The following is a 12,456-nucleotide window of genomic DNA, read 5'->3' on the forward strand; positions in this document are numbered from 1 at the left end:
ATCAGAGAGATGGTGTAAAGCCTTGAAAAAAGGCATAATACCCCTACTTTAAATAAATGGACTGCCAGAGGCTGTAAAAGACAAACAAATAAAAGAAGATAAATACAGACTGAACAAAGGTAGGTTAGAACAACTGGGTCTTCAAACTGCCTTTTGAAAATGGTGTAATTTGATCAGTCTTGAGTTACACAGGGCTCAACCCAGTGCATAAGGGCTCACTATTTTCCATGTGTCCTCCATCAATCATTGTGCGCATTTAACCTTCTCTACCACTGCAGACTGTAAAACATCATCTCCTTTTCATGTCTCAGGCTTGCAGAACACCGAGTCGAAACGAGGCCGGAGTCGAACTGCTGGCAAAATACTTCAGCCATCTTCCTCTGATGGAGAGTCGATTCTTCTCGCCATCCCGTCAAACAGGCATCTTCTTTACCTGGTATACACAGATGATTAACTATTATTACTCATTAACAGCAAAGACAATCCTAAGACTTGTCAGCAAAACAGACTTTATAACTTTTTCATCAGACACTGTTAAAAGGTGGTATTACAGCTTTGATTCCCTCTGCAGACTTAATGCTTAATGCACTTAATTCATTCATGCAGCAGAGATTGCTCACAGCCATAAGCCCTCAAAACTCATGTGAATGAGACAAGAAAGTCTACAGATGGTTCAAGCTCAGACACAGTATACCAAAACAGGACATACTGTACTTTATCGTAAAGTGTAAATGTTAAAGCTTGTAAAGATTTACAACAGTAACTAACAGGCATTTGTTCTTGGCTATATGCTTGAATGTTTTTGGACTTTTTAAAAATTCAGATGCAATAGTTTGAGCTCCCGAACAAGATCTTTCTTTTCTAAATGCCTGGTTTTACCACAAAGGGTTCCATTCTATTTTCTAAAAGTCTTTTTCACTGGGGAGGTGCACAGATAGCCTAGAGGTCTGGGGTGCTACCCATGTGTGCAGGCGGCCTGAGTTCGGGTCCGGCCCATGGCCCTTTGCTGCATGTCTCTCCCCGCTCTCTCTCCCGTTTCCGACTCTATCCACTGTCCTCCTCTATGGAATAAAGGCACAAAAAGCCCAAAAATAAATCTTAAAAAAAAAAAAAAAAAGTCTTTTTTGGAAGTTTCTCATCTTACCCGTCTGCTTTTCTTCCATACTTCAGGTATGACTCCTTCACAGGAGTGCCTGTATGTCAGCAGAACTTGTCTCTGGAGAAGGCCAGCATCCTCTTCAACATGGCCGCCCTCTACTCTCAGATTGGCACACGAAGCAACCGCCAGACGATAGTTGGCCTGGAGGAGGCCATCTCATCATTTCAGAAAGCTGCAGGTAAGAAGAGATCATAGTGTTTTTATCATTACACAAGCTTCAACAATTACCTACAGTTGTTTATTCAACTCATTACAAGAGACAGCACCTTCTCCTAAATGTTTTGCTACATAACCATGAAACTTTAGTCATTTTGACTTAGAAAATGCATGCTTGTGCCACAAAGCGTAATTTTAAAAACTGTGCCCACCTTCATTATCTGACCTCTGCCTCATGACAGAGACTTGTTGTTTCTCTGGCTTCTTGTTATGTGGCAGAGCTCCAGAGGATCACCCGTCACATGAACTGGTTTCTTTTCTCTGAGGTTTCAGGAAGCTCAGACGTGACTTGATAGAATTATGACCTGTCAGTCTGAGGAGTATGGCAGCATAATTACAGCCTTGAGCAAGCCTTGGCTTTGGTTCTGTTGCTTTTATAGTTCTAATTTAGCTTTGTACGCTGTAAAATGATAATGCAGTTATGAGAAACATTGTGACCAGGTTAAGGAACCAGTAATAGACTCACATGTGAAGAGGTGACTAGTTTCAGAAGTCTGCTGCAGTGCCTTTAAGCTTTAAACACAGAGCTGGTTTAAAGAAGGGAGGAGACAGTCAACAATGGCAGAAAGATCAACATGGCTGTGCTCTGTCATTAAGTTGTCTACAGCTATCTGCTGCCAAGTTTTTAATCTGTAAAATAAGAGGAGGTGCTCTTAGCTGGAATGCAGATGTTGGACATGAAAATGTGATTTAAAGAGGTTTGTGTTTTGGCTGAGTTTTAAAGAAGCATGCAGAGATTGATCTCACTGCGAGAAGCAAGTTTTTCTCCTTTTTCTGGATCCTGTGGTGAAGACAACAGGCCTGAGGAAGAGAGAGATTTTTCAGTGGTGGACCAATTATCTCAGAAGAAGGTTTAGAGAACTGTAAGGGTGAAAGGCAATGCTGCAGTAGACTGAAGAGTCAGACTCCGCTGTTGAAAAATGAAGTCTATGTGAAAAAACAGTGCAGTTCCTTTGGAGTCCAACTTGGGCTACCACAGAAAGCTCAGGAAACTGATTAAAAAAGATTAAATTTCCCAAATTTTCAGCAGTTTTCAGCCTTGTTCAGACAAAGTTTTGTCTCTATAGCTCACTTCTTCATTGATAAAAACTGTACTGACTATTAAATGTTTAATAAATAATCCTTTTGATTATATCAGGGCTAAAAGTTGTGTATAAATTTGCATAATTAGGGGCGAGGTTAAACTGACTGACAGTTGATCGTGTTAAGGTTGTTTGCCAAAAGGCTTAAAAGCAAAGATCCACCCTGTTTGCCTCTTACAGGATTGATTAAAAATTAGCTGGGCACAGCTTTTCTAATATGGCGCTGGCTATCACTAGGTCAAAATGAAAAACCAACAGGAGATGTCACTGGCCACATATAGTTAACATCTAGTTTTATCGAGCCAAATCTTTAATAAAAGTCGTTAATTTTGATTTGATTTTATTTCAAGAGATGCAATAATACTCATACGGTGGCTGGAAGCTCTGAAACGAATGCATATCCAAAACGCTTAGACAGGGGGCACAACATTCATATAATATTATTATAGTATAGAAATATAAAAAAATATATATATCATAATATGAATATGATATCACATATAAGATGATATGTTATAAATATTATTATATTCATATGATCATATTTTATATTATATACATGTATGATATTATATAGACAATAACAGTTGACACCCTTTAACTTTTGGGAGAGGATGTTGCATTAACTCTCATCCCTCTTTCATCATGGTGAGGGAGAGAGAGAGCTAGTACTGTGTCAAGGACAATTATTATTAATTATTGTTATTATCCACAGACAGATGACTAAAGTTGAAAAGGTTGGTGAAACACTATATCTATCAATGTATTTATCATTTAAATGTTTAAATTCATTCATTGTGTATTTATTAGCTTTCAATGAGTCCGTGTGTCAGTCAGACTTCTGTTGTCAGGTTATTCCATTCTAGCATTTAGCAGCTGTCTGTAACTTGTTTGCATTGGTGCTTCAGCTACTTGGATTTCAGTCAAAGCTGTTTGCATTCCTGTTTTCTGTAAATCCAAAGCATTTTGCTTAGATGCACTCTTTTTGTGGAAGATGTTTTGTCTTTTATTTATTTTTCTTTTGCAAGGAGAAAATGGCAAGCAGTTGGGAGAAGTCAGCCTATCTTTTGTTTTTTGTAAGGTTTAGAGGTTGTCTAATAAATCTAACACTGATGAAAAAGTGCTGTGTTGTATATTTTTAAATGCCCCTTTATACAGGACCTGTAAGACCTGTAAGTGTGTCAGTCATTAAGGTTATAGGCATGCTGATGAACAAAGTCTGTTGTTTTTTTCTCTAGTAAACTGTAAGCCGCTTACAAATCCGCTGTTTGAGTTCTGCCAATGAAGACTATCTCTAAGACCATTAACAGTTCTACTACAAGTTTGACCGCTATCGTCAGAGTGTCCCGTTTAAAATCAGTTACCAAACCAGAATGTTTGAATACAGTCCCAATAAGAAAGTTGAATTTTTACATTTATGTGCAGATTACACAAAAGGACCTCTTCATGACTTGAAGCCCTGCTCTTCATTATACACAAAATAAAATTAAAAGTATGCAGGATAAACAAAAGGCCTCCATAGAACAACATACATACAAATATACATACCAGTAATACAAAGATTGATATAAAAGTAAGTGTGTTGGTATGATAGAAACCTGTTAATGGCTGGAAATTGAATTAAAAAAAGAGAAATAAATAATCAAAAATGAGCAGGAGTTGTTTAAATGCTTTATAAAGTGATCTTTGCTGCTACAAATCCATAGTTTTTGCTAGCAAAGATTACAAATTTTACATCCAACAATGACACAGAGGAGTTTAGTATGTGAAGATTTTCATTCCACAAGAAAACTCCCAGTATCTGATAGTGTTGACTAATAGTGATCTTTATACTCAGCACAGTGTGGCCTGTTGAAAATAGCCAAAAACAGTGAATTACTGACAAAAGATCAGTTTTGTTTTATAATTTTTAGAACATATATATACAGATTTGAACTATGCTATAGTCATTGTTAATATATAGGTCACTTTGATAAATGGACCTGAAAAGTAAAGGTACAGAAAATAAATTAAGTGGACAGGGTTTCAGCATTGCAAGTCCAAAATGATCAAGATAAATGTAACTTATTTTTTATTACTGTCCAGTAATTCATTTGGTTTTGACCTCCAATTCTGCTTCCAGGAACCCTGAATTACCTTAAAGAGACATTCACCCACACCCCCAGCTACGACATGAGTCCAGCCATGCTCAGTATGTTGATCCGCATGATGCTCGCTCAGTCACAGGAGTGTCTGTTTGAGAAGACGGCTCTGCCTGGGATCAGGAACCAGTTCTCTTCCCTCCTGAAGATGGCTCAGGAGGCAGCAAAGGTAAACAGCTGCACAGACACAATCAGTCCTAACTTACTAGAGGCTTTTAATCTCCTTGTTCTAACTCTGTGCTTGTCTTCCTGCAGGTCTCAGAACTCTACGATCAAGTCCACCAGTCCATGATCCAGACACCTATCAAAGACAACGTGCCGTTTTTCTGGTCCACCATGTCACAAGTGAAAACCAACCACTACCGCTCCATGGCACACTACTTTGTGGCCTCAGCACTCCTCGACCACCAGTGTAAGGAACGATTTTATTATGAATAACACTGAAAAATCCAGTCAGAAAACTAACTAAGTATATATTTTGCTTTTGATGGCATTACTTTTTACTTGTTTCTGATTTGTTAATGTTTGAAAAATATATTTCCGTGTCATTCTTACGCATTTATCCATCTTTTTAAACATCCTCAGACTTTATTAGTCCTGAGTATAAGAGATTTATATTACTTTATGCATGTTTTTTAACTTCTTAAGATTTTTGATAGTTTTGGAATATTACTTTTTGAACTAATCATACTATATATATATGGGCACCTGCTTTATGCAGTAGGACACCAGTGTCCTTGAGAAGACACTCCAGAGGGTACTTCATCACAGTTTGGCCACCTGGGGTGTCTGCTGGAAGGGAACCCAGAGGGCACTTTGGCATGTTTGCCTAAGATATTGATTTAAGTCTACAGTACTTGGGAGTGAAGACTTAAAAGAGCACAGTGGTTTCCATAATTCTCAAATTCAAGAAGTCTGGCACAACCAGGACTCTACCAAGAGCTTGTCGCCTAGCCAAACTGAGCAATCGGAGGAGAAGGGACTTAGTAAGAGAAGTGACCTACAGCCTGATTGTCACTCTGACAGAGCTCCAGAGACCCTGTGTGTGATTTTAGTGTTTTTATTTTTTAATTTATTTGCAATAAAAAAAATCTGTTTTCACTTTGTCCTTTTGGGGTACTAAGTGTAGATTAATGAGAATGAAATGAATTCAAATGCATCAGGCTGAAAATAACAAAACTGAAAAAGGTTAATACTTTCTGAATGCACTATCAATGGTAAATAAACTACATAGACTATGTATATCACTTTCCCTGACCAGATAAGGTGCCTTTATCCTCATACCAACATTTGTCTATAATGCACACATTCATGACTGAATTCAGTGCCATGACGGCGCATGCAAACATGTCTCTGCTAATGTGATGCAGCACTGTTAAAGCTGGACTCCATCATTTGCATTAATTTGAAAGTAACATGCACTGTCTGCATTTACAGAAGTATTATGATGCCAGATGGACGCAGGTTTTTTTTCATACCTATATACTGTGAGTTAAAGTAGTTTAATAAAAGTCTGGAGTGGGAAAAGTGAATTTTAGGTTGACAGATGAAGTCATGTCAGCTTTTTATCTCTTGTTCTGAACAACATCCACTCACTCTCTGTGCACACCTCCTGCTGAAGTTTGATCAGTTTTGTTTCATTGTTCTGTCGTATTAGTCAGACTGTTGATGGTTAAGTTGTATGATGATTATGAGATGTGTGTGAGACGTTTTCACCTCCTGATTTCAAACAGCCTGTAAAACCTGCTCTCATAGAGCTGTACCACTGGGTTAGTCATGTCAGATGGCTGGACCGATCCACAGTCAGCCACAAAGCTCTTACATAACAGCTATTTAGAGAAACACACAGAAGGACACACATGCCCCCGTAAAGATAGACTACGTTTCCTGCTATAGACGGAGAAAGAGGAGAAAAAAGAAAGATAGTGAAAATAAGTGCACACTGCTGCTGCTGGTGGAAAGCTGCAGGAGAAAGTAAGAGAACTTAGTGGTTTGTAAATCAGTTTTTGGTTGTTTCTGTCAAGTAAACTTCCCATTCAATCGCTTTCTTGAAAAGATTTATTTGTTAAGTTAAAGTGTGATTTCATGTCCATATTTCAAAACTTTTTACTACTATGCATTAACATTGGGTACTTTTTGCAGTCTTGTTTTCCCCCTCTTTAAAAAAAAAACGTGTAAATCAGAGGAGTTTAATCTGCAAATGAAATAAGAAAAGTGAGTTTTCCCTTGTTTTAACTGCTGCTATGACAGCAACAGATCTCAATAGAGGAGGAACGGAGTGATGCTGCGTTTGAGTTTGGCAGCTCATTACCAGATTCCTGTGTGAATTAGCAGAATAGAGCAATTAACCACAGAGATTTAGAGAGAGGACTCAGCCCAGAAACAGGACAGAATAAAGAGAGCTGTTGTAAACAGACTGACCATAAACATTACAAACAAATGCTCTGTACTGTCCAGTAAACAGACTGGTCAGGGGAAGACTAGAACGTTCTGATCCTCCAGATTTACCTTTTAAATCCACTGAAACAGGAGATGAAGAAGAAGAAAACTTATGGGTCTATGAGATCCCACTGGACAACAATTTTTTTGCCTTAGTTTTAATGGTTGACACTTTTTTAATCAAACCGTTATCATGAAATGATGTAAGGATACAGAAAATCCTAAAAACACAAGCTTCCTTCCCATTCCTGCTTGAACATCATAAGTTAGAGAGTGTAGTTTACATTGTCATACTTTGCACTACATAATGTGCCATATTCAGTGGGAGACAGTTCTCACCTGGATGCAGGCCAGTCTATTACCCACACTCTGACTGTGAAGCCATGGTGTTGTAACTGTTGCTGAATGTTGCTTGCCATTGTCTCACTGAAATAAGCAGGGACATGTTTGCCCCTTTATTTGTTTGGAAGCAAAAATTGCTTTAACGTCCCAACATTTTTAGAATTAGGATTTTTAAGATTTATCTTTTAATTCTGTGCATCTTCAGTGGGTCCCAGTGACGATGAGGACCAGCAGGAGAAGACTTTGTCTCAGGTGTATGATCGCCTTCCAGAGGGACGCTCTCCTCTGGACATCCTGAAAAAGAAAGATGAACGTGAACGCATCGGTGAGTTTAAGGACCTAAGCTGAGAGCAGCAGAAGATCAAAACAGCCAAAAGCCAAAAAAGCATCTGACTTAATATTCATGCCTGTCATTCCCCTGTTCTCTGCTCTCCTCTCTCTGCTTTGACTTTTTCCACCCTCTCCCCAGGTAAAGCACACATCCGTAGGGCCATCCTGGGTCATGAGGAGGCCCTGAGGATCTACGGTTTGTGCCACCACCTGAACAAGCTGGACATCCTGCAGGACATTTTAAAAGCCAGTCACCAGAGCTCGCTCAACAAGTTCAGCGAACATGAAAGTGAGGACGAGTTCACAGACTACACAGAAGCTCCAGACATCATCCGTGAGTCTTCAACCTGTTAATTTGTTCTGTTTACAAGAAAAGAGGGCAGGATTGGAATAAAAGTTTATTTGTATTGCCATTAAGTGCCACTGAGTTGAGGGCTATTCTTCTAGTAGTTTACATGGAAACGAGCAAGTGTCACCACAACAAACACTTCACTTACAGCACTGAAGTCAAGCAGAGCCAACGTGCTTAGTTTGTCTCTTTGGGTACGGTTCATAAAAACCACACCTGCTGCAGTCACATGTGATAAGTGACATTTATTCCAGGGACAAATGATGTAATGTTTACTCTGCTAACTCCTCGCTCTCTCTCTGCAGGGCTACAGTTGAAATGTGGTTGTGACAGTAAACAATGAAGAATAACTGCTTTGTCTCCCCCCCCTTTCTTTCCAAACAGCTAAAACTGAGCACAAAGCAGAGATGGAGGTTCCTGCCACCACTAAGGTGAAAGTCACTGACTTCTTCCACCGGCTGGTATGTGGGGTACTAATATTTTTCCACTCACACTGTTCTTTATCTGTATGTGATGGTTGGTTTATTCATGAAGTGACATGAAACAGCTCTAGATTTGTGTTTTTTACACCCAAAAGTCTTTGTTATTTCTGAATAAACCAACCGAAGATGAGGCTCCTGGAAGCTTTGACACATTTAATGATGCAGACTTCTGATGTTTTACCAAAGCCTCCTGGACTTTCATCCAAAACAAAACATTTAAAACTAACACTAACCATGGACAGAGGTGCTCTGATCATGGGTTGCTTATTATGTTGGAGGCTGGGAAGGTCAAAGGATTCCTCTCCTTTATTCACTACCTTTGGTTGAACCTTTATTTATCCAGAAAGTTCTCAAAGATGAGACTTTTTCTAAAGAATTCCTGGTCACGACCTTCTCACTAACAACATGACGGAGCAGTGCTTTTCAAACCTTTTCACCTAAAATCAAGCCAAAAATAAAAAATAAAAAATTCTCTGATCAAGCCAAAATCTCAAGGCACAAATTATTGATATCTGTACAAAATAGCCTCTTTAAACATGTTCCAGTATCCTTGCTTTTAATATAGTTGTAGTAACCATTGAATGCCATAGAGCAGTGGTTCTCAGCTGGTCAGGCATCTGGACCGACCACAATCTCCTGATGAGGAATCATGACCCCAATTTTTAAAAAAGGCCAACCACTCAAATTAATGTTGTCAAAAATGTTGTTAGGATCCTATTTTAGGGATACACAATATCACTGACATGATATCAATATCAGCAGGTTTGAAAATTTCTGCTGACATTTCCAACCAAAAAATTTGCTGTACACATCAGCAGTATAAATCAGTGGTCCTCAAAAGGTGTGGTGAGGCACTTGTGTGCCTTGAGGAAAGTCTAAGTTTACCTTGGCAATTTGTACAACCATGCATGATTACAACAACTATAACAAGTATAAAAAATGTGGACAACCTCTTAGGAAACTAATGTTTCTGTAGTATTTCTGGTATTTTCTTACTGTGCCTTTGTTTCATATGCACATTTTTTTAACAATTTGGTGTAAAAATGCCTAATAAAGGCTAGTAAACATTTTGGATTTGCTACAGCAGATTGCTTTATCAAGAATGGTTAATAAAGCTGATATGGCTGAAAAGTATGCTGCAAAAATATACATTTTGGCATGTATTTGTGTAATTCAGCTTTTCCCAAATGGAATAGTGCTGTATGAGTTTGAATCCAGCCACTGACTGAGGACATCTTAATAAATTTAGGCACAAAGACTCATTATTTATGATTTGCATATGAACTGTGGTCTGACAGGTGACTTTAACGTTTAATATTTAACGTAAGTTGTGCTATTTTTAACAATATTCTTTTTACTTGCAATGAGATTTTATCATGATTAAAGATGAGCTGGTGATATAAGACAAATTTCTGAGCAATTGGACAATAAAAGTATTATTTTATCTTATCCTTAACATCACCTCAGTCAGAAAGGCTTTAAAAATTAGCTTTATAGTATATTTTTCTACCTGGAAAACAATGCTAAAACAAGCTTCTGCCATAGCAACTGAAATCTTCTGTCCACAACAGTAGAAAGTTTTATTAAAGTGATAGTATCTGATTTCTTTAATGTAGCACAGTTGACATAACTTAAAAAAACAGTAATATAGTAAAAATAGTAATAAATACTGTATGTATATAATTTATTTTTATTATATTTATATATATTACTTATATTTGAAAACAAAAACTTACTTTAATATGTAACAATGAGGTGAAAGGGTCTTGATCTTTCCAATTTAAGTCCCACCCCACTCTTTATTGGCCATCCCAGTAATGAGACTGCAACCCTGCAATCTCTCCAAACATTTCCTCCTGTTTGGCACCCCTGTCTTAGGAGTTGTCTTTTCAGAATAGATCAGAATTTGAAACAGAAATACTTGATTAATCACTGTGGGTTATTTGGTTAGAAACAGTGGATATTAAAAGGATTAAGCTGTTGGCTTCTAATAAAAAATGTCTGTAGTCATTATGGTCAGTTTATATTGATGTTTGTGGGTTTTTATCTGATGAAGAGAAAATATTTTATTATTTTAGTCATTAAAAAAACCTGTTATAATCTAAGCAATATTTACAATTACTTTACACTACTTGTGTGTGTTACACACAAATAGAATAGAATAAAAAGACTAAAAGAGTTTTGTTATTCATACATCAACAGCTGAGCAGTAATATTATAATTTGTTTTTATTAGTTTTTGTTATCTCAAAATCTTTTACTGTTCAAGCATATTTGCACCTTTTACATCAACTGCACAACAAGCCCTAATGGGTTAAGCCTTATTTAAAATCTTACTTGAGCCGTAGATGTGCCATGGTCCTATAACTGTATGGTTTTGTGTATTGGCTCAGCATTTGAATAGACAGAATTATCATGTTCAGTATGTTGGCAGTGTTTTAATATATGAATCACTGAGTCTAAGGAGCACAAAAAGGTTTTTGTTCCTTCCACTAAGAGGTGTGACTGGCCTTTTAGAAACACACCTGGCAACCAGAAGAGCAAGTTTAAGAGAGTCTGACCATTTGTGCATACTCTCTGGTCATAGAACTGTCCTATAGTTTTTACATGCAAGTTTACATTTTTGATTATTTAGATAAGGTTGAGATTTGATATGCAGTCACCCAGGGGTTTCTCCTACAAAGACTTTAATGCTTTTAAAGTATCAGAATATTTCCAGCAGTTATATTGACCCCAGCATCACTGTCTCCTCTCAGGGCCCTCTGTCAGTCTTCTCAGCAAAACAACGATGGACGGCACCGCGGATGATACGACTCCGTCCTGTGGACAGAGACCTGGGCTTCACTCTGAAAGGAGAATCACCTGTCCAGGTGGTTTCATTGGACCCCCTCTGCCCAGCTGCTGTGAGTTAATGCACATTACTAGTCTTCACGTACCTTTCTATTTGGGAAAACAGATTTGCAGAAAGTTACATTTATATTTAAATGGTAGTTAATGTTAACGAGCAAAGCCCAACAGACTTATTTTTATTGAAGACCTTGAACTCATTTTTAGTTGGATTACTATGCCTGTATTTGCTTTACGATGCTAGTTAATTCTCATTTTTATTGACGGATGCTTTCCCAGATGTTTCTGCAGTTTAATATGAGGGACAGGACAGAGTTTCCACTGTTTAGAGGATTTTCGTTTTTTAGTAATGGAGCATATTTCAGGACTTTCTCTGTCACAGATAAACGAAAGCTGAGTACATAATTTGCTCAGTAGTCTGTCACTGCCAGAAGATTACCATGCATGGAGAACTAACACAGGACTGAAATTAGAGGCATGCCTGCTTTCTGATTATAGAAATACAAAGTGCAATAAAGTATTTCTGAGAAGCTGCCCTCAGGATTCAGCTTTAGAACATGTCTGGACTCTCTCTCCCTCTGAAGCCACTCTGGCTACTAATTGAATTAAGAATCAGAGAGTATTTAGTCCATGCAATCCTTTTAAGTCTGACAGCTCATTAAGTGGTGCTAACAAAGAGCAGACTCTGATTAGACTCTGCAGGCTATGCAGAGAAAGAGATTAGCAGAATTACATGAGTCAAACTGGGCCAAACTCTTTATAACTTTTAAGTCTGCATTCAATAAGACTGATTCTCCTTTGTTGTTGACCTGGGGTCAACTTACCAGGCAGAAATAGCCAAGCTCGTGTAGATCAGACTGACTTCCCACAGCTATGAAAAATGTGCTTTGGTACACACACTTTTGACAGAAAGGATTTGTTTGGGATCAACCTTTGTGTTTTCTCTGCTGATCCTGGCTGTCTCCAGGATGTAAAAGGAAAGTAGGTGAACCTGACTCGGCTGCCATTCAAACAAACCTGCAGCTGTCAATATTTGCTCTGTCTGCTGCAGTCTGAGGACATCTTATATC

The 12,456-nt window shown here is 38.0% G+C and overlaps 1 protein-coding gene across 1 annotated transcript in view; it reads left to right on the forward strand.

The window, feature by feature from the left end:
• The window catches only part of rhpn2 (rhophilin, Rho GTPase binding protein 2), a 54,654-nt gene that overhangs the window by 37,594 nt on the left and 4,604 nt on the right, over positions 1 to 12,456 (forward strand). The window contains exons 6-13 of the mRNA XM_041794931.1: positions 312 to 436; positions 1,171 to 1,337; positions 4,580 to 4,767; positions 4,854 to 5,010; positions 7,585 to 7,704; positions 7,849 to 8,043; positions 8,443 to 8,519; positions 11,296 to 11,442. Of these exons, the coding sequence (XP_041650865.1) occupies positions 312 to 436; positions 1,171 to 1,337; positions 4,580 to 4,767; positions 4,854 to 5,010; positions 7,585 to 7,704; positions 7,849 to 8,043; positions 8,443 to 8,519; positions 11,296 to 11,442 (1,176 nt within the window). The remainder of the gene's footprint in view (positions 1 to 311; positions 437 to 1,170; positions 1,338 to 4,579; positions 4,768 to 4,853; positions 5,011 to 7,584; positions 7,705 to 7,848; positions 8,044 to 8,442; positions 8,520 to 11,295; positions 11,443 to 12,456) is intronic.

The sequence above is a fragment of the Cheilinus undulatus genome, linkage group 1, assembly GCF_018320785.1.
Source record: "Cheilinus undulatus linkage group 1, ASM1832078v1, whole genome shotgun sequence".
Taxonomy (NCBI): Eukaryota; Metazoa; Chordata; class Actinopteri; order Labriformes; family Labridae; genus Cheilinus; species Cheilinus undulatus.